At 45.7% G+C, this 25,177-nt stretch overlaps 1 protein-coding gene across 4 annotated transcripts in view; it reads right to left on the reverse strand.

Moving 5' to 3' along the window:
- The window catches only part of LOC139264681 (ATP-dependent 6-phosphofructokinase, platelet type-like), a 149,742-nt gene that overhangs the window by 89,844 nt on the left and 34,721 nt on the right, over nt 1-25,177 (reverse strand). For all 4 annotated transcript variants that reach the window (XM_070881570.1, XM_070881572.1, XM_070881573.1 and 1 more), the window contains exons 3-5: nt 21,935-22,012; nt 12,920-13,109; nt 9,809-9,974 (exon numbers count right to left, since the gene is read on the reverse strand). In XM_070881570.1, the coding sequence (XP_070737671.1) occupies nt 9,809-9,974; nt 12,920-13,109; nt 21,935-22,012 (434 nt within the window). The remainder of the gene's footprint in view (nt 1-9,808; nt 9,975-12,919; nt 13,110-21,934; nt 22,013-25,177) is intronic.

A 25,177-nucleotide genomic window follows, 5' to 3' on the forward strand; every position in this document is an offset into this window, starting at 1 on the left:
ATGGCAGACATTTAAAGATCGCATGGATGAACTTCAACAATTGTACATCCCTGTCTGGTGTAAAAATAAAACGGGGAAGGTGACTCAACTGTTGCTTACAAGGGAAATTGGGGATAGTGTTAAATCCATGGAAGAGGCATATAAATTGGCCAAAAAAAACAGCAAATCTGAGGACTGGGAGAAATTTAGAATTCAGCAGAGGAGTACAAAGGATTTAATTAGGAGGGAGAAAATAGAATATGAGAAAAAGCTTGCAGGGAACATAAAAACTGACTGCAAAAGCTTCTACAGACACATAGAGAAAAAGATTAATGAAGACAAATATAGGTCCCTTACAGTCAGAATCAGGTGAAGTCATAATGGGGAACAAAGAAATGGCAGATCAATTGAACAAATACTTTGGTTCTGTCTTCTCTAAGGAAGACACAAATAACCTTCCAGAAATACTAGGGGACCGAGGGTCGAGCAAGAAGGAGGAACGAAAGGATATCCTTATTAGTCAGCAAACTGTGTTAGGGAAATTGATAGGATTGAAGGCCGATAAATTCCCAGGGCCTGATAGTCTGCATCCCAGAGTACTTAAGGAAGTGGCCCTAGAAATAGTGGATGCATTGGTGTTCATTTTCCAACATTCTATAGACTCTGGATCAGTTCCTAAGGACTGGAGGGTAGCTAATGTAACCCCACTTTTAAAAAAAGGAGGGAGAGAGAAAACAGGAAATTATAGACCGTTCAGCCCGACATCGGTGGTGGGGAAAATGTTGGAATCAACTATTAAAGATGTAATAGCCACGCATTTGGAAGCAGTGACAGGATCGGTCCAAGTCAGCATGGATTTATGAAAGGGAAATCATGCTCGACAAATCTTCTAGAATTTTTTGACGATGTAACTAGTAGAGTGGTCAAGGGGGAAGCCAGTGGATGTGTTTTTTTTGGAATTTCAAAAGGCTTTTGACAAGATCCCACATAAGAGATTAGAGTGCAAAATTAAAGCACATGGTATTGGGGGTAATGTACTGACATGGATAGAGAACTGGTTGGCAGACAGGAAGCAGAGAGTAGGAATAAACAGGTCCTTTTCAGAATGGCAGGCAGTGACTAGTGGGGTACCGCATGGTTCAGTGCTGGGATCCCAGCTATTTACAATAAACATTAATGATTTAGATGAAGTAATTGAATGTAATATATCCAAGTTTGCAGATGACACTAAGCTGGGTGGCAGTGTGAGCTGTGAGGAGGATGCTAAGAGGCTGCATGGTGACTTGGGACAGGTTATGTGAGTGAGCAAATACATGGCAGATGCAGTATAATGTGGATAAATGGGAGGTTATCCACTTTGGTGGTAAAAACAGGAGGGCTGATTATTATCTGAATGGTGACAGATTGGTAAAGGTGCAATGAGACCTGGGTATCATGGTACATCAGTTATTGAAGCTTGGCATACAGGTGCAGCAGGCGGTTAAGAAGGCAAATGGCATGTTGGTCTTCATAACGAGAGGATTCGAGTATAGGAACAGGGATGTCTTACTACAGTTGTACAGGGCCTTGGTAAGGCCACACCTTGAATACAGTGTACAGTTTTGGTCTCCTAATCAAAGGAAGGACATTCGTGCTATTGAGGGAGTGCAACGAAGGTTCACCAGACTGATTTCCGGGATGACAGGACTGACATATGAAGAAAGACTGGATCAAATAGGCTTCAATGGAGTTTAGAAGAATGAGAGGGGATCTCATAGAATCATATAAAATTCTGACGGGATTGGACAGGTTAGATGCAGGAAAAATTACACAATGTTCGCGAAGTTCAGAACCAGGGTTCACAGTCTAAGGATAAGGAGTAAGCCATTTAGAACCGAGATGAGGAGAAACTTCTTCACTCAGAATTGTGGGTATGTGGAATTCACTACCACAGAAAGTTGTTGGGGCCAGTTCATTAGATATATTCAAAAGGGAGTTAGATGTGGCCCTCACGACTAAAGGAATCAAGGGTATGGAGAGATAGGAGGAATGGGATACTGAAATGTATGATCAGCCATGATCATATTGAATGGTGGTGTAGGCTCGAAGGGCCGAATGGCCGCCTACTCCTGCACCTATTTTCTATGTTTCTAACAACCCAAGATGTCTGTGCTCCTCTAATTCTGCCCTCCTGAGCATTCCTGATTGTAATCAGTCAACCATTGGTGACCCTGCCTTCTGTTGCCTGGGCCCAAGCTCCCTGCCTAAACCTCTCCGCCTCTCTTTCCTCTTTCAAGACGTTCCTCTTTGACCAGGCTTTTTTCACCTGCGCTAATTTCTACTTATGCAGCTCCGTGTCAAATTTTTATCGCATAACACTCCCGTGAAGCATCTTAGGACATTTCACTACGTTAAAGGCACTATATAAATACAAGCTGTTGCTGTTGCTAGGTGGGGGCAAGAATTGGTTTCCTTTGGTTTTACAGTGCCCATGAGCCAGTTTCTCTTCTGGTACACAACTTGGCTCGGGGGGGGGGGGGGGGGGCGGGGGAGTGGGGGGGGAAAGAGACTCGAAATATGTGAAAACAATCTCATTCACAGCTATCAAGTTTCTGAAAGAGCATTTGAAGCCACAGATTGCTTCTAAAAATTGCATCGGTATTGACGGATTATAATCCTTTTCTCTGTACTTGAATGAGTTGTACTGGGGGACTTCAAGAACGTAGGGCTCCACCCAGCAACACTGAACAGGAAAAGAAGATGGAAGTTACCACATCAAAATGGTATTGCAAAGTGTGGAGTCATTTTCAATTCATACCAAGTGCACAAGGTCTTCGGTTACAGTTGTAATGTTGTAATGTTTTTGTGCACCCTACAAGATTAAAAAAGGAATGGAAAAGGTTGAACATAGATTCCCGTGGACAGTACTAAGGATGAGGGGTTCAAATTATGAAGAAAGACTTGAGAAATTAGGCTGTTTCCACTAAAGGCCTCAAGAGGACATAGCCAGGCTGATGGAACGGTGGACACATGACAGACTAAATTTAATGCAGAAAAGTGGGAAGTGATACATTTTGGTCAAAAGAATGAGGAGAGGAAATATAGGGAGAGAAACTTGCATGGTTTGCCACTCCCATTAGTGCCAACGGGGCGCAAACCATTTCTCGCCCGGAGGGGCGGAGGGGGCTGGTGCTACCAGTTCCCGTGAAATTGCGCAGAAGTTAGCAGAGGCACAAAACCGGCAACGCCCCGGGTGATTATATTTTTGGCCCCCCTGCGACCCGTTTTCGCAAACCGGGCCGCACTCCGCTCGCGTGGCAATAGTTAAAGTGGAGGTGAGCCGCGCCATTTTCTTTTTTCAGACGACTTAACAGTCCGGCCTTCCGTCCCGTATTTCGCGGGGTCCATGTCATGATGGTGCAGCCCGGCACTCCGCTTCTGTACTGGGCTGCGGCCATGGCACCCCGTATCCCCTGTGGCATAATGGGGGCCCCTCACCCCACTGCAGACCTCACAGCGTGCCCTTCCCTTTAACGGAAGGGGAGGGGAGGGCCCTGTGCTCGCGTCAGCACCATGCAGAGAGGTCGGGTAGTGCTGCAACATTCGCGCCCTTACCGCCCCAGTCCCGCCCCCGAGAGGAAGTGGAACACCCGACATTATGCTCCACTTCCTCTCGGGGACAATAACCCGAATTTAGATCACGGACGGAACCTCCACGCTGGGCAGAGGAAGTCTCGCCTCGCCAAGGTTATCGCTCCCCCCAAACGGGGCGGAAGCAATTTTGTCCCCATAAACGAAAGCATACTATCTTAAAGGGGGTGCATGAACAGAGAGACCGAGGGGTATATGTGCACAAATCGTTGAAGGTGGCAGGGCAGGTTGAGAAAGCAGTTTAAAAAGCTTACGGGATCCTAGGCTTCATGAATAGAGGTATAGTGTAAAAAGGCATGGAAATTATGATGAACCTGTGTAAAACACTAGTTCAGCCTCAATTGGATTAGTGTGTCCAATTCTGGGCACCCCACTTTAAGAGGATGTGAAGGCCTGAGAGAAGGTGCAGAAATGAATTACGAGAATGAGTCCAGAGATGAGGGACTTCAGTTATGTGGATAGACTGGAGAAGCTGGGGTTGTTCTCCTTAGAGCAGAGTAGATTGAGAAGAGATTTGATAGAGCTGTACAAAATCATGGAGGGGTCTGGACAGAGTAAATAGAGGGATAGAGTAGATAGAGGCAGAAGGGTTGAGAACCAGAGGACACAGATTTAAGGTGATTGGCAAAAGAACCAAAGGCGAAACAAGAAAAAAACCTTTTTACGCAGCGAGTGGTTAGGATCTGGAATGCACGGCCTGAAAGGGTGGTGGAGGCAGACTCAATCACAACTTTCAAAAGGGAGTTGGATAAGTACCTGAAAGAAAAAAAATTGCAAGACTATGGAGAAAGGGCAGGGGAGTGGGACTCGCTGGCTGAGGTGTTCTTGCAGAGAGACGGCATGGGCTCGATGGGAAAGCGGAGAAGATTAAAAGGCAAAAACAGAAAATGCTGGAAATACTCAGCAGATCAGGCAGCATCTGTGGAGAGAGAAACAGAGGTAATGTTTCAGGTCGGTGCAAGGTCATTACCATCTCCTTTTGCTTTGTACAATGATACTTTTTGTCATTTAATCACTCCTGCCTTCCACCCTATCACAAATCTTCTCTAGTTCTTTCCTACACTCACTTAAAATCTGTTACATCTCTAACTTTTTCCAGTTCTGACACTAGGGCCAGATCCAGTTGTGACTGGCGGTGGACAATTAAACAACTAACGGGAGGAGAAGGCTCCATGAACATCCCCTTCCTTAGTGATGGCGGAGCCCAGCACGTGAGTGCAAAAGACAAGGCTGAAGCATTTGCAACCAAAGTGCCAAGTGGATGATCCATCTCAGCCTCCTCCTGAGATCCGCACCATCTTAGAAGCCAGTCTGCAGCCAATTCAATTCGCTCCATGTGATATCAAGAAACGGCTGAACACACATAGCAAAGGCTATGGACTCTGACAGCATCCCAGTTGTCGTGCTGAAGACTTGTGCCCCAAAACTAGCCACACCTCCAGCCATGCTGTTCCAGTACAGCTATAATACTGAGATCCACCTGACAATGTGGAAAATTGTCCAGGTATATCCTGCACACAAAAAATAGCAGGGCAAATCGAATCAGTCCCATTAGTCTACTTTCAAAATGATGGAAGATATTGTCAACAATGTAATCAAGCAACACACCCCGATGCTGAATTTAGGTTCTGTCAGGACCACTCAGCTCCAGAACTCATTATAGCCTTGGGCCAAACATGGACAAAAGAGCTGAATTCCAGAGGTGAGGAGAGAGTGACTGCCCTTGATATCAAGGCAGCATTTGACCGAGTGTGGCATCAAGGAGCCCTAGTAAAATTGAAGTCAACAGGAAATCGGGGGAAACTCTCCACTGGCTAGAGTTATACCTAGCACAAAGGAAGATGGTTGAAGTTGTTGGCGAGACTAATCACCTCAGTCCCAGGGCATCGCTGCAGAAGATCCTCAGGGCAGTATGCTAGACTCAACGATCTTAAGCTACTTCATTAATGAACTTCCCCCTCCATAATAGGGTCAAAAGTGGGGATATTCGCTGATGATTGCACGGTGTTCAGTTCTATTCGCAACACCTCAGATAACGAAGCAGCCCATGCTCACATGCAGCCAGACCCAGACGACATTCAATGTTACATGCGCGCTACAAAAGTACCAGGCAACGACTATGTCCAACAAGAGAGAGTCTAACCACTGCACCTAGACATTTAACAGCATTACCATTGCCATATCCCCAACCATCAATATCATGAAGGTCACCATTGACCAGAAACTTAAACTGGACCAGCCACATAAATACAAGAGCAGGTCAGAGACTGGGTATTATGCTTGAGTGATTCACCACCTGACTCCCCAAAGCCTTTCCATCATCTACAATGCATAAGTCAGGAGTGTGGGACTCTCCACTCGCCTGGTGAGTGCAGATCCGACAACAAAAGTAACTCGACACCATCCAGGACAAAGCAGCCTGCTTGATTGACACCCCATCCACCACCTTAAACATTCATTCCCTTCACCACAAGTGCACCCGTGGGTGCAGTATGTACCATCTACAAAATGCACTGCAGCAACTCGCTAAAGAGTCTTCAGCAGTACCTCCCAAATCAGCAACCTCTATCACCTAGAAGGACAAGGTCAGCAAGCGCATGGGAACATCAACACCTGCAAGTTCCCCTCCAAGTCACACACCATCCTGACTTGGAAATATATTGCCGTTCCTTCATCATCGCTGGTTCAAAATCCTGGAACTCCCTCCCTAACAGCAGTACCTTCATATCACAGACAGCAGAGATTCAAGGCGGTGGCTCACCACCACCTTCTCAAGGACAATCTGGATGGGCAATAAATGCTAGCCTTGCCAGCATTGCCCACATCTCAAACGAATAAAAAAAAATCATAACGTTTTATGGAACAATCTGGGAGTGTTTTCAAGCAATGTGCTATAGGGTTAAGTTACTGAATAGCAAATGGTAAAACCTGTAGTATTTGCATGACTACAGAGTTTATTAATGAACTCTAGAAAACACAGCGAGCAAATTAAGCAGTCTCTAGCTATGAGTTACATTTAATATTATTTTGGGCACTTATTTATCACCAACCCTAAATAAAAGCAAAATTCAGTATAATACTCGCACCACTTTGGTGTCACTTATAAAAAATAAAAATGTTACAACTTTCTTCATCTGTTTGTACATGGTTACTCTCAAATTGGTCACAACGGTTGCTGTTTAAAGGAATAAGGCCCTACTGGAGTGGTGTTGAGAGAAATGTGCCCAATAGTTGAATTGAAATCCAAGATGCCATAAAACAACACGGATTAACATTATATATATATATATTTATATGTATATATATATATATATATATATAACACAAAAGACATATACGCCTTAAGAAACCTAACTCCACTACCAACCAATTCACAGCTACCTTGAAGCCAATCAAACTAAATCAATATAGCCTCTGAAATGGAGTGTGCAGTTGATTATTTTTTCTCAAGCTATTATAATATAATATTCTATGACAAAGTGTTAGCTGTGGTTCAGTGGTAGCATTTTCACTCGAGAGTCAGTGGGCTCAAGTCCACTCCAGAGACTTTAGCACAAAATTTAGGCTGACACTCCTGTGTAGTACTGAGGGAGATACTGGCTTTTAGATGAGACATTAAACTGAGGCCCTGTCTTCCCTCTCGAGTGGCTGTTAAAGATCCCGTGGCACTATTTGAAGGAGGAGGAGGAAGTTTGGTATGGAGGGCAAGGGGATTGGGGAAGCGAGGGAGTGTGTGGGGCGGGGGGGGTGGGGGGGAGAGAAACAGCAGAGACAACTGAACAGTTGGTCTCAATCCTAATATCACAGAAGCTGCTTGCACTTGTTGTTGGTGGTGAGGGTGGAGGGGGCAGGGGAAAGAGGTTTATGGAGACACCTGGCCGTGGATTATCGTCGTTCCCAGGTCTTAAGGCGGGAGAAAAGCACGGATTAAAATAACTCCTCATCTAGTATAATGCAGATGAGGCTGCTGAATTTCCAAGGAGGTTGTTCCGATCTCCCACCATAGCTTCAGAACACTTAGAAAAATGGTGTTAACAGCCATTGGTGCCGTTTGTCTGAGGATTCCACCAAAATTACGGCGGGAGATCAGAACCAGCCCTTGTGGAAATTCAGGGCTAAGGTTTAAAAGGGGGCACTTATCTATTATTAAACCAACAGGAGTATGTAGACGCCAGGTATTTCAAATCATTATAGTGGAGGAAGAACCTAATGCTGCACGTACCATGGAGTCCAATCAAACAATATTCTGGCCTATAAAGCTGTGGATGGGATCTATGCGCCACTGCACGATATCTTGCCACACAAATCATGGGTGTATTTTGCAACAGAGCAACTGACACATTGTTAAAAAATGAATACAGTGGTTCTCACGGTCTCCACTTGTAACTCCAGCAGAAGACTGGCCAAACCCTTCCAACAAAATGGCGGACACTTGGCATGACACATTTACAAGAATGTTGCCTGGACTGGAGAATTTTGGCTATGAGGAAAGATTGGAGATGCTGGGTCTATTTTCTCTCGATTAGGGGAGACCCGATTGAGGTGTATAAAATTTTGAGGGACCTGGATAGAGTGGCTGGGAAGGACCTGTTTTCCTTGGCAGAGGGGTCTACAACCAGGAGGCATAGATTTAAAGTAATTGGGGGTGGAGGGGTTGGGGGGGGGGGGGAGGTTTAGAGGAGATACGAGAAGAAATTTCTTCACCCAGCAGGTGGTGGGGTCTGGAACTCGCTGCCTGAAAGGGTGGTAGAGGCAGAAAGCCTCACCATATTTAAAAAATACTTGGATGTGCACTCAAGTTTCCACATGATTTGCGCCTGATTTTTAGGAGCAACTGGTGGAGAACGGAGTATCTTAGAAATCGCAATTCTCCACATTTTTTTTTTCTGCAGTTCAAGTCAGTTAGAACAGTTTCACTTTGGAACAGAATTTTTTCTTCAAAAGGGGGCGTGTCCGGTCACTGACGCCTGATTTCAAAGTTTCCACAGTGAAAACGTACTCCAAACTAACTTAGAATGGAGCAAGTGAAGATTTTTGTAGAACTGAAAAAACCTTGTCTACACATTAAAAAATCAGGCGCAGGTTACAAATTAGGCGTCCGGAACGAGGTGGGGGGGGGAGGGGGGGAAGGGAAGTCATTAAATTCTACAATAAATCCTTATTTATACTTCTACAAATAAATCCAACCTGAATAAAAATTTATAAGCAAAGAAAACATTAAATAAACCATCTTCCTACCTGTGTGAAAGTGCTTCAGCCAGGGAGAATGCTGCCGGAAGCCTCACAAGTTGAGGCAGCCGTTCCCGCGGGGGGGAGGGGGGGGGGGGGGGGGAGGAGGAGGAGGAGGAAGCCGTTCGTTCCCGCGGGGGGGGGGGGGGGGGAGGAGACAGAGAGAAGGCTGCAGGAAGCCTCACAAGTTCAGCAGCCATTCCCAACTGCAGGGGGGGGGGGGGGTAAGGCCGTCGGGAAACGGCTGCCTCAACTTCTGAGGATTCCTGCAGCCTTCTCACTGCTGCAAGAAGCCCCAGTGCTGATGGCAATGTGCTTTTATTAAAAAATGTTCAAAAATTAAACAGCTACAAAGAACTACAAAAATGGCCGAGTGCCAATGTTTCCTTCACACTGTGCATGCGCGAATGCTCCAACGCGCACGCGCAGCGTTGCCGGCAGGAAAAAAACTAATTTAAATGGTACCCGCCCCCTCCCACTTACAAAATCGGCGCGAGTGGTAGGCTCCGCCACCCTGGGCGCCGTGCCAAGCAGACATGGAGCTGCAGGGCGCTCCAGAATCGCGCGTTTTTTTTCCGGCGCCGTTTTCGGCCCGAAAAACGGGCACCCAGCTCGGAGGGGCGCCCGTTTTTTATCGTGTGGAAACTTGGGGCCAAAGTGCTGTAACCTACAGGGCTACGGATCAAGAACTGGAAAGTGGGATTCGGCTGAATAGCTCTTGGTCGGCCGGCGCGGACACAATTGGCCAAAATGGCCTCCTTCCATGCTGTAAATTTCTATGATTCTATAACACGTTTCTGCTTTTTTTGGCGGGTGGGGGGGGGGGGTTCTACGGGTCACTTGCCAGATTTATGGTGGGAGACTCCCTGTGGAAGTAAGTTTGGGCCTATAATTACTCAGTTCTAAAATATAAACTCATTAGCAAACTACCAGTTCTAATGGCACAGTTTTTTTTCTCTCCTAGATTTACCTCTGAGCAGTGGTCATGATGGCATCCACCACTTCAATAATGCGGTGCAAAGCAGAGTCTGTCCCAATGGTCATATCTGTCCCGCAGAAATCATTATCGATAGATCCAACCATGCCCACAATATTTAAGTGGCTGTACTTATCAGCTGTTTTCTCATCAATTTTATCTAGGTAGGGTAGGAAGGGAAAAAAACAATGTTACAAGAAACCATTTGAATACCTCAACTGTCAGGACCAACAGATCCAAGATGCAAATAATTCAGAGCACTTTTCATCCAGTAAATCAGAATAAGACATGTACATAGTAACACAGAGATTATATACATTGTGAAAATAAAACATTGTAATTCTGGTATCTTTAAGTCATCGTTGTGATAGAAATTATTATTATTTTTTTTTAAATATTCGTTGCCAATCTTTGTCAGATCACAAACGCCAGAGGTCACCTTGCACACATCAAGGATCACCCTGCGCCAATGCTCTTAGCCAAAAGGCCGAGAGCCACTGCACTGTTCCTGGAAGTACTGCAATACCAGGTTCGTGCCATGGAGGTGGATGGGTCAGGCCCCCCACACACCTCCGTGGAGATGGATGGGTCAAGCCACCCCACCCACCCACCTGGATAGAAATTATTATAATCCATTAAATTCAACTGACCACAATGACAGTGAAGTTTGCACTTTCAATCACTAAAGTTGAGATTTCCCCAAACCACATAACACTATTAAATTATGATGTTCTCGGACAGCCTAATTCTCAATCTGCCCTGCTGGAAGTTTTGCAAGAACGAGAAAGTAAAACTTACTAATAGCTACTCAATATTGGCCAGAACACCAGGAAAATTTTCTGCTCTTCTTTGAACTGATTAATGATCCAGTCAAACTGAACAGGCAAATGAGGGGCTGGATTTAATGGAGAGAATTATAACCCCCCAAGACAGACTGGAGAGGGGGCACAGGAGCGGGGGAGGGAGGTTTAAATTCTTAAAACTCTGAAACTCAACCCCAACATCCTCTCGAGAGGTGGGTCAGTAATTTAAATATGCTAATTCAGCTGCAGGTCTCAGATTTTGGCACCCATTTAGATTTAATGTAGGCCAGGAGGAGGAGCGTTTCCACCTGACCCCCCTCCCCCAAGCTAACCTGCTAGGATCAACCTTCCTCCCCGCGATCGGTACTTCTGTCCCTTCCCCGGCGATCTCCAGGCTGACCCATGATCTCTTCCCACCATCCTCCTCGGCGATCTCTCCCTCCCTCCCTCCCCGGCTACAACCTTCTAGCGCAAGCCTTCCCTCCCGACAGCCAGCCAGGCTCTCATTCGGGCTGGCCATCAACTGGGAAATTGAGGGGGAAAAAATTCGAATGAGATCGTGCTTCGGGGTTTCCTGGCCTCTACATGTTCGCGCCCCCCTCTCCGTATATCGAGGGCAATGTCTCATTTGAAACACTCCACAACAATACTGTACTGAAATGTCATTAGATTACGTGAATTTCTGGAGCAGGATTTGAGCAATCAGACTTCCGACTCAGAGCTGGGAGCACTACAAGCTGAAGTAACCAGATAACTTATACAATTGAATAGTACTTTGCTCAAACTTTCTGGGTTTGGGTTGACAGCTGCACCATCTTTTTAACAGCTTTTCATACCTTCAGAAGTTCACCTTTTAGCATCTTCTCTGGAAAATGATCAGTACCTACACAGAATGGCCCTGTACTAATCAATACAAATGGTTTGGGACAATACAGCCTTCAATGCCATATGGTTTGGGCATATAAAAATTGATCATCACATCTGTAGGATCACTACGAGCAATGATCGATGCAAATGGATTTCATCATAACCTGGCTGACTATATATTTACAATCGTGCAGTATGTTGCAGCCAGAACTCAGAATATATGGAATCAATCATCATAAGCAGTCCCTCGGAGTCGAGGGAGACTTGCTTCCACTCTTAACATGAGTTCTTAGGTGGCTGTACAGTCCAATACGAGAACCACAGTCTCTGTCACAGTGGGACAGATAGTCGTTGAGGGTAAGGGTGGGTGGGATTGGTTCGCCGCACGCTCTTTCCGCTGCCTGCGCTTGATTTCTGCATGTTCTCGGCGACGAGACTCAAGGTGCTCAGGGTGCTCTCCCAGATGCACTTCGTACACTTAGGGTGGTCTTTGGCCAAGGACTCCCAAGTATCACTGGGGATGTTGCACTTTATCACAGAGGCTTTGAGAGTGTCCTTGTAACATTTCCACTGCCCACCTTTGGCTTGTTTGCCATGAAAGAGTTCCGAGTAGAGCGCTTGCTTTGGAAGTCTCGTGTCTGGCATGTGAATTATGTGGCCTGCCAACGGGGCTGATCAAGTGTGGTCAGTGCTTCAATGCTGGGGATGTTGGCCTGATTGAGGACGCTAACATTGGTGCGTCTGTCCTCCCAGGGGATTTGTAGGATCTTGTGGAGACATCGTTGGTGGTATTTCTCCAGCCACTTGGTGTCTACTGTACATGTTCCATGTCGCTGAGCTATACAGGAGGGCGGGTATTACTACAGCCCTCAATAGCAAACATGGAAACACAATTATAAAACAGGATCAGTACTTCCCTGAATTCGGTAATCATTTTAAACAGTTGGCTTTATTTGACTGTTTGGTTGCTGCTTTTTTTCAAACCTTACTGAAAATTAGATGTTCTCAATGAATCTGGGGTCTCATTATTAAAAACACCTGCCGGTTAAACAATTCTTCTATTTACTTGTGAGTTAAGTTACACCGAAGCATAAATATTGCAGAATATGCAACAGCCTCAAATTTACTTATCTTCTAGAGCAGAAAGCCAACAGTTACAACCGAGCATTCTCTAACAATTAATCTTCTAAATTCACCTTTACAGATACTTCCAAATGTCTTCTCCAAGTCCATGCCAATATGGAACTTGTACAGGTACTGCCAATTTCAATACTTGGTCACCTTTTACATGAAGATTGTATGATAAAATGGTCACCGTATGCAAAAAAAACCCCCCACAATTTCACAAGGAGTATAGTTACGCAGAATGCCAATGCACGTCATAAGCATCAGGCATGCTAGAGGAAAATCCACAAAACCACAGTCCAAGACTTACCTGCTTCAATGAGTTCCTGCAGTAGTCCTTTCCACTCTTCACGGAAGATATTTGCACCTGTTAAGCTACCATCTCCACCAATAACACACAGATTTGTTATCCCAAGCGTTAAGAGATTGTGCGCAGCCTGGAGACGGCCCTCACGGGTACGGAATTCCTGGCAGCGTGCGCTCCCGATAACTGTCCCACCCTGAAAACAAAGCACAAGAAAAATTGCCACTCAGCACTAAAAATGTAAAGACTGCACTCTACCCACATCAAGCAAAATTACAATCAATGCAATTGCAGGTATTGCCAGAACTTGGGACATTACTGGACTGTGTAGGCTGGGTTTTCCTTTCCCCGGACGTGCAGGGACATGTGCCTGCCACCCTGATCCTGCGCCCAGTTTCCAGGGTCAGGGGTTATTAGCATTTCACGGCAGCCTCCTGACTGCATTCTGCAGTGGGACCATCAGAAAAGGCAGGAGCCTTGAAAAGGAGAATGAGCCCGAAAGTCTGGAAGAACTGTCCTGAATGATGGACTCGGCCGAGAGGGAAATGGGCAGCGAGAAGGCCATTACAAACCTCGTTTGTCTATCAGGAGACTCAGGACCTCCTTGCCATTAACTACAGGGGCTGCCAACCTGGGCTCCATTGCAGGAACTGGGTAGCAAGAACAGCGACTGACAGCAAGAAAATTCTCCTCAACATTGACATTTGCATGTGGCAGAGGGGTGGTCACTGTCATGTATGTAACCACAATGTAACACCACTGTATTACTGTATACACTCAACCTAGATGCACACCTTGACCACAAGGGGTGAACTTGTGGGAGACACTCCTTACCTGATCACACAGGTATAAAAAGGGAGATCCTACGCAGGGTCATCGTCTTTGGAGTCCTGTGAATAAAGAGTTACGGTCACAGAGTGACCTTGCCCCAGAATGTGCCTCGTGTGGCTTCATACTGTAGAGTAAGGACTTTACATTGGCGACGAGAAACTGGAATTCATGACCCACGAGAATGGCCACCGGTAGCACAGAGGAACGGTACTGTGTTGGGGAAGACTGGGAAGATTTTGTCGAGAGGTTTCAGCAAAGCTTCGTTACGAAAGAATGGCTGGGGGATGCAGCAGCTGACAAGCGAAGGGCTCATCTTTTGACCAGCTGCGAACCAAAGACTAACGCGCTCATGAAGGACTTACTAGCACCCGAAAAGCCGGCGGACAAAACCTTTGAAGAACTTAGGAAATTGATCGGGGAGCACCTCAAACCGGCGAGTAGCACATATATGGCCCGACACAGATTCTACACCCACCGACCTCGTGAAGGACAGAGCGTACCTGACTTCGTAGCGGACCTCCGGCGTTTGGCCAGCCTCTAAGTTCACAGACACCTGCAGGGGGGAGATGGTAAGGGACTTCTTTATCGGGGGCATCGGTTATGCGGGAATTTTCCACAAATTAATTGAGACCAAGGATTTGACCTTGGAAGCGGCGGTGTTGATAGCTCAAACTTTCATGGCAGGGGAGGAAGAGACGAAAATAATATACGCGCGCAATTCTGCCTCTAATCCGGCGATGGATCAGGGAGTCAACATCATCAGTGCGACTCAGAGCCCCGCAGGCAGGCAGGGGCAGTCCGACACTCTCCAGGCAGCAATAGACCCCAGAGTAGGACTTCAACAGAGACAATGGCAGGCTGAACGGACATTCACACCATCGCAGTGGACAATGCGGCCCGGGATGGGACCACAGACACCCACTAATAGGGTACTTAAGAGCAGTCAAAGGGACAGTCAGCGCGGAATCCCTGGCCATAGTCCCTTTGTTCCCAACAATGGAAACTTTAACTCATGCTGGCGGTGTGGGGGAAAACACTCAGCTAGATCTTGCAGATTTCAACAGTTTGTCTGCAGGAACTGCAATCTCAGTGGCCACTTTGCTCGAATGTGCAGGAAGTCTACAACCAGACTAATATATGAGGCGGGTGGACCAGAAGAGGGTTCTTTGAGGCAGGATGACTTTTGGGGCAAATCGATGAACGCCGAGGTTCAGCAGGTCCATGTGGCGAATATTCACAGTTCATACACCAAAACGCCACCAATGATGATGAGGGTTTTATTGAACGGTATCCCTGTACGCAAGGAGCTGGACACTGGGGCCAGCCAGTCACTCATGGGCGTTCAGCAATTTGAGAAGCTATGGCCACTTAAAGCCAATAGACCCAAATTAGCACGTATTGAGACACAATTACGGACTTACAATAAAGAAATCATTCCGGTGCTAGGCAGTGCAATGTTGGCTGTCACACACAATGGGTTAGTGAATTGGCTGCCGCTCTGGATTGTCCCGGGCAATGGTGCCGCACTGTTGGGGAGGAGCTGGTTAGCCGAGATGAACTGGAAATGGGGGGATGATCACGCAATGTCATCTGTGGAGCGAAGTTCGTGCTCACAAGTCCTACAATTCAATTCACTATTCCAACCTGGTGTCGGAATTTTCAAAGGCACTAAAGTAGTGATACACATCATCCCGGACGCCAGGCCAGTGCACCACAAAGCCAGAGCAGTGCCATATGTGATGCGGGAAAAGATCGAGAGTGAATTGGACCGGCTGTTAGAGAGGGCATCATCTCGCCTGTTGATTTCAGCGACTGGACGAGCCCCATCGTTCCCGTCCTAAAAGCGGATGGCTCTGTCAGGATCTGTGGCGACTACAAGGCCACCATCAATCGGGTGTCCCTACATGATCAATACCCGCTCCCGAGAACGGAGGACCTCTTCGTCACGCTGGCAGGCGGCAAGCTGTTCACCAAGTTGGACCTCACTTTAGCCTATATGACCCAGGAATTGGCCGCCGAATCTAAACTACTGACCACCATCACCACGCACAAGGGACTGTTCGTTTATAACAGGTGTCCGTTTGGAATTTGATCAGCGGCCGCGATTTTTCAACGAAACATGGAAAGCCTGCTCAAATCCATTCCTGGAATGATCGTATTCCAGGACGACATCCTCATTACGGGTTGAGACACCAAGGAACACCTCCACAACCAGGAGGAGGTGCTACACTGACTGGACCGGCTAGGCCTGCGACTCAAGAAGTCTAAATGTGTGTTCTTAGCTCTTGAGGTTGAGTTTCTGGGCAGGAGGGTTGCTGCAGATGGAATTCGGCCCACCGAATTCAAAACAGAGCACCCAGGCCCTGCAACACATCGGAGTTGCATTCATTCCTGGTACTGTTGAACTATTTCGGGAACTTTCTGCCGAACTTGAGCACGTTGTTGGAGCCGCTACACATGCTCCTGCGTAAGGGTTGCGATTGATTTTGGGGGGACTGTCAGGAACAGGCTTTTGATCGGGTGCGAAACCTACTTTGTTCAAACAAGTTGTTGACCCTGTACGACCCCTGTAAAAAATTGGTTCCGACATGTGATGCATCGTCCTATGGGGTTGGGTGCGTGTTGCAGCAGGGCAATGTGGAGGGTCAACTACAACCTGTGGCTTATGCCTCCAGGTCGCTCTCTCAAGCAGAACGTGGATATGGGATGGTCGAGAAGGAAGCGCTTGCATGTGTCTATGGTGTAAAAAAAAAATGCATCAGTACCTCTTTGGTAGGAAGTTTGAATTAGAGACAGACCACAAGCCATTAACATCCCTGTTGCCAACGTATCAGCTTGCATACAGCGATGGGCTCACGCTGGCTGATTATGACTACTCCATCCGGCACCGGCCCGGCACTGAAAATTGCGCTGACGCGCTCAGCAGGCTTCCACTGGTCACCACTGAGGGGGCAGCGGAGCAAAGCGCCGAGATGGTCATGGCTGTCGATGCCTTTGACAGCGCTGGCTCCCCCATCACAGCCCGCCAGATCAAAATCTGGACAAACCGAGATCCCCTCCTATCCCTGATTAAGAAATGTGTCCTGACTGGGGATTGGGCGCCCGCACACGGAGCATGCCCGAAGGAGGTCAGGCCGTTTCACAGACGGATGGATGAGCTCTCCATCCAAGCCAACTGCCTACTATGGGGCAGCCGGGTAGTCATGCCCCAGAAGGGCAGGGAGGAATTCATCAGGGAGCTCCACAGCGAGCACCCAGGCATTGTGATGATGAAGGCCATTGCCCGGTCACACGTTTGGTGGCCTGGAATTGATTCAGGCCTGGAACACTGTGTTCGCAGGTGCACGACGTGTGCCCAGCTGGGTAATGCCCCCAGGGAGGCCCCGCTCAGCCCGTGGCCCTGGCCCACCAGGCCATGGTCATGCATTCATGTTGACTATGCGGGCCCATTCATGGGTAAGATGTTCCTTTATTGTGGTAGATGCATACTCGAAATGGATCGAGTGCATCATTCTGAATTCATGCACGTCATCCACCACCGTGGAAAGCCTACCTGCGATCTTTACAACCCATGGCTTGCCGGACATCCTGGTTAGTGATAATGGCCCATGTTTCACAAGCTACAAATTCCGAGAGTTTATGTCGGGCAATGGCATCAACCACGTCAGGACTACGCCGTTCAAGCCGGCCTCCAATGGCCAGGCGGAACGTGCGGTCCAAATCATTAAGCAAGGTATGCTCAGGATTCAAGGACCCTCCCTACAATGCCACCTGTCGCGTCTCCTGCTGGCCTATAGATCCCGACTGCACTCGCTCACGGGGGTCCCGCCCGTAGAGCTACTAATGAAACGGACACTCAAAACTCGGTTGTCCCTCATTCACCCAGACCTGACCGACATAGTTGAGGGCAACCGCAAGTCACAAAACGAGTACCATGACCGTAATTCGAGGGGGAGATGTATAGAAATAAATGATCCTGTATTCGTCCTCAATCACGCCATGGGGCCCAAATGGCTTGAGGGCACTGTAATTGACAAAGAGGGGAATAGGTTCATCGTGGTAAAACTCAACAATGGTCAGACATGCTGTAAGCATCTGGACCAAGTTAAAAAAGGTTCAGCATCGACACGGAGGAACCTGAAGAAGACCATGAGATGGAGCTCACACCACTGCCAATGAACGAGCAACAAGAGCAATCAGAAGAATGCACAGTCCCTGCGGTCAGCCCGGAATCACCACAGGTGACAGACACTCACATCAGTGTCCAACAACCAGAGCCCTAACTGCGGCGCTCCACGAGGGAGCGTAGACTACCTGAAAGACTAAACCTATGATCCCAATAAGACTTTTGGGGGGGGGGGGGGGGGGGGGAGGTGATGTCATGTATGTAACCACAATGTAAAACCACTTTATACACTCAACCTAGATGCACACCTTGACCACAAAGGGTGAACTTGTGGGAGACACTCCTTACCTGATCACACAGGTATAAAAAGGGAGGTCCCACGCAGGGTCATCGTCTTTGGAGTCCTGTGAATAAAGAGTTAGGGTCACAGAGTGACCTTGTCCCCATAATGTGCCTCGTGTGGTTTCATACTGTAGAGTAAGGACTTTACAGTCACCAACAGTCCCAGTGGGGTCGGAGGTAAGCCTCACTGACCGATTCTCCCTATTATTTCAACTATTTTCCCACCCGATTTGGGGCAAGATAATGGAGGAAAATCCGGACCTCAAAGCCACAACATAAAGCTTTATATTGCAGTTTAGTATACTTTGCATTTTAAAAAAATGACAGCAAATGTGAGAGAAGCACGTAAAAAAGATCTGTTCATTTATGCTCATTTCCCTAATTTCGCGGTGGTAGAATTTCTTTGGCGTTCTCCTGATCTCCAAGAGTAACTTCAGCAGAAGATCAGTGGCAACCTTGGAGAAATGGCATAAATGGCCATTTCTCAAAGGTTTCTGGCCATTTTCCTCTGACGTTATAGTAGGAGTTCAGAGCAGCTACGAAATAAATTCCAGGTGACCACGTTCCAAATGTACAAGGGGAGTCGAATGGTCTTTTATCAATTCAACCGCCGTTTCCCACAGTGAGTCACATAATATACAAAGTACAGAGGAGATCTGAAAAAAGGGAATAAGAGGGACAAAGAGAGAGCATGAGATCATTAGGGGCTGGATTTTCACGTGGTTTGTGACCGTGTTTTCGCCGTGTTTTGACCCTCCACGGCAAAAACCAGGGCACAAAGCCCGGGCAGGATCCTCGGCTCCTTGTTTGTGGCGACGATGGGACGTACCACCGGGGAGAGCTATGCCGGACGTGTAACGACACGGATCGTGTTACCGTCCGAGTTTTGGAACTCACCCAACCCGTACACTATGCCCAGAACACAGACAGGTATCACCTAGCAGTGCAGCCCTGCCCACAGCGAAAAGTTGGAAAACTTGCAAAAATGCTAAATTAAATTTTTTATTTTTTGCAGAGATTTGTTAGCTAAGTGTCTTTCTTGGTAATATTTTTTGAATGTTTTTTTGAATTTATTCATTTTCCCCCTCCTAAGGCCTTTCTCGCAGTGCTCCCACCCCGCACTAAAGTTGGCGAGGATATCATTATTGTGCCACAAATAATTGTGGAACACCTCCCTTTGCGCTGACGCAGACACCAAGTGCCAAAAGTTAGGCCTTACATCGGTAACGCAGCGAAAACGGTAATTTTCACGTATCGCTTGTGTTTTCGCCCAAAAAGCCCAATTCCAAAAGTCCAGCCTAGCTGGGGCTAACATAAAAAGGAACCCAAAATAAATAGCAAAAGGGTAGTGAGAAGCAGGTTGGGGCCGATTAGGGACCAAAAAGGAGATAATTTTGTGAAGACAGAAAGCATCGCTGAGGTAATAGATCTGTACTTTGCATCTGTCTTCACTAGAGAAGAGGATGCTGCCAATGTAGCAGTAAAATAGAAAGCAATAGAGAAATTGGATAGGATAAAAATAGATAAAGAGGAGAGGTACTTAAAAGACTGCAGTCCTCAAAGTACAAAAGCCACCGATCCGGAAAGGATGCATCCTCAGTTACTGGGGGAAGTAAACATGGAAATTGAAAAGGTGCTGGCCACAGTCTTCTAATCCTCCTTGGATATGGGGTAGTGCCAGGGGGCTGGGGGATTGCAAATGTTACACCCCTGTTTTAAAAAAAGGGGAGAGGAATAAACCCAGCAACTCCAGGCCAGTCAACCCAACGTCGGTTGTGGGAAAACCTTTAGAGACAATAATTAATTGCCATTTGGAAATGTATGGGCTATTAAATGAAAGTTAGCACAGATTTGTGAAAGGCAAATCATACTTGACTAATTTCAAGTTCTTTGATGAAGTAACAGAGATGGTTAATGTGGGTAGTGCAGTTGATGTGTATATGGACTTTCAAAAGGCACTTAACAAAGTACCACTTTTTAGATTAAAGGGACAATGGCAGCATGGATACAAAATTGGCTAAGGGACTGAAAGCAGAGAGTAGTGGTGAACAGTTATTTTTCAGATTGGAGGGAAGTATACAGTGGTGTTCTCCAGGGATCGGTATAATGACCACTGCATTTTTTGTATAGATTAATGACCTGAACATGGAGTTACAGGGCATAATTTCAATGTTTGCAGGTCAAACAAAACTCAGAAATATAATAAACAATGAGGAGGATCGTAACAAATTTCAGGAAGTCATAGACTAGTGAAATGGGCAGAGACATGGCAAATTAAATTTAAATTTTAGGAGAGGCAATATGAACTAAATGGTACAATTTTAAAGGGGGTGTAGGAACAGAGACCTGGGGGTGAATGTTCACAAATCTCTGACGGTGACAGGACAAGTTGAGAAGGCTTTACAAAAGCGTATGGGATTGAGGAACAGAATGGAAAAGCAAGCAGGTTATGCCAAACTGGTTAGGTCTCAGCTGGAGTATTGTGTTCACATCTGGGCACCTCAGTTTAGGAAGGATGTCAAGGTCACGCACAGGATGCACAAGTGATTTACTAGAATGATAACTGAAGTTCCTCATCCGAGGCATGTGGAGAGAATGGAGAAGTTGTGGCTGTTCTCCTTAGAGCAGAGAAGGTTAAGAGAAGATTTGATAGAGGTGTTCAAAATCATGAATGGTTTGATAGTAAATAAGCAGAAACTGTTTCCCACGGCAATAGGGTTGATAATCAGAGGACACAGACTTAAGGTGAATGGCAAAAGAACAAGAAATATTTTTTTTCACATAGCGAGTTGTTATGATCTGAAATCCACTGTCTGAAAGGGTGGTGGAAGCAGATTCAATAGTAACATTCAAAAGCGCATTGGTTAAATACTTCAAGGGGAAAAAAAAAATCAAGGCTATGGGGAAAGAACAGGGGAGTGGGATGAATTGGATATCTCTACCAAAGTGCCAGCACAGGCGGGATGGGCCGAATGGTCTCCTTCTATGCTGTATCATTCTATGATGAGAGGCAGTTCCATTCTAATTGTTCAATTCCAGCATTAAAGTAATTATGGATCTTTACTTGAGCTCCATTTTCATAGGAACATTGAAACGGAAAGGAATCTCTCACTCCAGCGGGAACCTCGAGTTTTAAGAAGTGCCACACCCAAAACCTGTGGTTGCTGACCAACCTTTGTACTGATTTTTTTATACAAGCAAATAACGGTATTCCTTTCAAATTGATCAGGTAAGGTATACTTCAATATGGCATGATGCAAACCATTTCTAATGAACTTGCAATATCGGATATATATTGTAAACTGATAATTTTCTCAATCAGAATCCAGATTTAATTATAAATGTGTTGTAAATGATAACCCTGTTCAAATAGCATAAATGTCATTCAGCAACATCAGCAGATGGCAAACTTAGAGCCCAGAAGACACTGAAATACTACTAATTGAAAAACTGTAAAGCATCCTGCACCAACTGTAAAATGCAGATTTAATGGTGAAATCATAACGTCACCAATGCACAAAGTATTTAGTGGTGATGAAGCAATAGGTTAACCTTTCATTTTTAAATGCCTTCCAAGCACTCACTTTTTTACGTAATTTAGAATGCATGTCTGCATACTTCTATTCGATTAAAGCCTTGGACACACTCCCAGTTAGTCAGAATTTCCATAAAAGGAGTCATTCCTACCTTCTGCCGCAAAACATTGCACTATATTCACTTACCACTTGCAAGATACTGGAGACATTTTCCCATTTTGCTTCTACAATATTATCCCCACCATCCACCATGCCCTTGTAACCCTGCAAGAGAGTGAAAAACAAAATATTGTAATTGAATTAATCTAAGCAGTTTCCAATGTCGCATGGAAAGCAGTCTGTTACACTTTTTATAAATGTCAAAACATAACATTTTGTAGCGAATATTAAGTAAGCACAGGATCCATGGTTGCTACATTTGAAAGCTGCTTTCATTTTATGTCTTTATTCGCTACATTTATCTATCCTTCAGCCAGCTTGATTCCTGCCACACAGCCTCTGTCTGCCAGCTGGCAATAATCTGGTTTTACAGACTTTCACATAAACATTTTAAAAATCAAACAGATAAGAAATCATTATAATTTCTTTGTGATGTATTGCTGTCACCTTTTTGATCCTGCTGATCTCTGTCATCCTGTTGCCAATGAGGACTGTGAATTACCTCCTCCCAGGGCCCCACCAATGATGCACAGAATCATTTGGTTATGAAGCATAGCAACAGTCTGACAATGATTCTCCCTTCAGCACTGGGGAGAAACCAATTCTCTCTTTCTCTGTCCATTGCTTCAGACAGTAGCACAAATAAAACAGAGAATGAACCTATGCCCCATCGCTCCATGCCCCATATATTGGTGTATTGGTGTTCACTAAGAGTCATTACAATGCCACCTACACAAAAGGCCTAGACAAAAACAAAATGGAAGCTGAAGTTTTTCTTTTTGAAGTTTGAAAAATGTTCCTTGCATCAAGAATAACAGGTTTTAAACTATTCTATCCATCAGTGGGAAAGAACTGAATGGGCATAAACTGCTGAAATTAAACAACTGCTAAGTATCCCAGATTAAGAACTATGGCACGTAATTTGCAATTGTAATGACAGTGAAACAGTCAGCGATCACCATCATTACTCTGTGAAACTGACAGCAACTTCTAGCGTCTGCACATTCTACAGTTAAACGCGGAAATCCAGAAATTGCTGTCAGTGATTGCCCGCTCCTCCACAGGGCACGCTGCTAAAGTCCTCACAGATGGAATTCTTACAAATCACTTGAATTGACATTAAATTTTTACGCTCCATTGTTTAAAAAAAACAGAAAAGTTCATCCATGTTGAATGAAGTGCAACTGAGTATTTAACAGCATACTAAGTCACAATTACTGCTGAACAACTTCACTGGCACTGAGAAACTAATTTTATATTTGAGAGACATCAAATTTCTCCATAATGTACATTACCATAGATTTTTATTTGTTTATGATATTTAAGCTTCTACCTTAATCCCATGTGTATGTTCCAATTTTTATTTTGCTCTCTATAAAAATGATTAAAAAGTGAAAAATAATCAGTGCGTTTTACTGATCAGTGCAGTCTGTGAGAATTCTTCAATGTGGTTGGCTGCCTAGCCTGCTTGACGACATCACTATTGCTGAACGCCAGAGATCCCTTATACATGGCACCAGAATGAAATTAAAGTCGGGAAAGGTGAAATCGACGCCAGAGATCGCTAGATCTTTGCAGGGAGCATTCTTCAACGAGCACCGTCACTTTGCCGCTGACCACAAAATCCAGGTGGATGAACCAATTTGTGATTAAATTCCCTCCTACTTTTGACTCAGTGACAGTGGTGCTTAAAAACAAGATTGTTTTGTTTAGTGTTAGAAAAGGCAGCTACGGTCTCCCGGATGGTACATTTACATCCTCCTGAGGTATATACACATATCCAGGTACAAATACATCCAGGCAGGAGTTTGCTGAAAAAATGTATATGTTTTGACATTGTTTGAGCCGAGATTTGTTAATGATGTTGACTCTTGATTACATTCTTTTATTTTGAGTCCTAATTTATTGCGTTCAATTTGCTTTCTATATCATCATCATCGGCAGTCCATCAAAATCAAGGAAGACTTGCTTCCACTCAGTGAGGTCTCAGGTGACTGTACAGTCCAATATGGAAATTAGTCTCTAACAGGTGGGACAGACAGTTGTTGAAGGAAAGAGTGGGTGGGGAGTCTGGTTTGCCGCTGTCTGCACTGGGTTTCTGCATGCTCTCGGTAACGAGACTCGAGGTGCTCAACGCCCTCCCGGATGCTCTTCCTCCACTTTGGGTGGACTTTGGCCAGGGATTCCCAAGTGCCGGTGGGGATGTTGCACTTTATCAAGGAGGCTTTGAGGTTGTCCTTGAAACGTATCCTCTGCCCACCTGGGGCTCACTGGCCGTGTTGGAGTTCCGAGTAGGGCGATTGCTTTGGGAGTCTTGTGTCAGGCATGCGAATAATGTGGCCCGCCCAACGGAGCTGGTCGAGTGTGCATTTATATAGTGCCTTTCACGACCACTGGACGTCTCAAGGCACTTTACAGCCAATGAAGTACTTTTTTTGGAGTGTAGTCGCTGTTGTAATGTGGAAAAAGCAGCAGCCAATTTGTGCACAAGCAAGCTCCCACAAACAGCAACAAATCTTTTAGAATTTCTTGAGGATGTAACTAGAAGAGTGGACAAGGGAGAACCAGTGGGTGTGGTGTATTTGGACTTTCAAAAGGCTTTTGACAAGGTCCCACACAAGACATTAGTGTGTAAAATTAAAGCACATGGTATTGGGGGTAATGTATTGACATGGATAGAGAACTGGTTGGCAGACAGGAAACAAAAAGTAGAAATAAATGGGTCCTTTTCAGAATGGCAGGCAGTGAGTAGTGGGGTACCACAAGGTTCAGTGCTGGAACCCCAGCTATTCACAATATACATTAATGATTTAGACGAAGGACTTGAATGTAATATCTCCAAGTTTGCAGATGACACTAAGCTGGGTGGCAGTGTGAGCTGTGAGGAGGATGCTAAGAGGTTGCAGGGTGACTGGGACAGGTTAGGTGAGTGGGCAAATACATGGCAGATGCAGTATAATGTAGATAAATGTGAGGTTATCTACTTTGGTGGCAAAAACAGGAAGGCAGAATATTATCTGAATGGTGACAGATTAGTAAAAGGGGAGGTGCAACGAGACCTGGGTGTCATGGTACATCAGTCATTGAAAGTTGGTATGCAGGTACAGCAGGCGGTGAAGAAGGCAAATGGCATGTTGGCCTTCATAGCGAGAGGATTTGAGTATAGGAGCAGGGAGGTCTTACTGCAGTTGTACAGAGCCTTGGTGAGACCACACCTTAAGTATTGTATACAGTTTTGGTCTCCTAATCTGAGGAAGGACATTCTTGAAT

This window comes from Pristiophorus japonicus, chromosome 5 (genome assembly GCF_044704955.1).
Source record: "Pristiophorus japonicus isolate sPriJap1 chromosome 5, sPriJap1.hap1, whole genome shotgun sequence".
Lineage (NCBI taxonomy): Eukaryota > Metazoa > Chordata > Chondrichthyes > Pristiophoridae > Pristiophorus > Pristiophorus japonicus.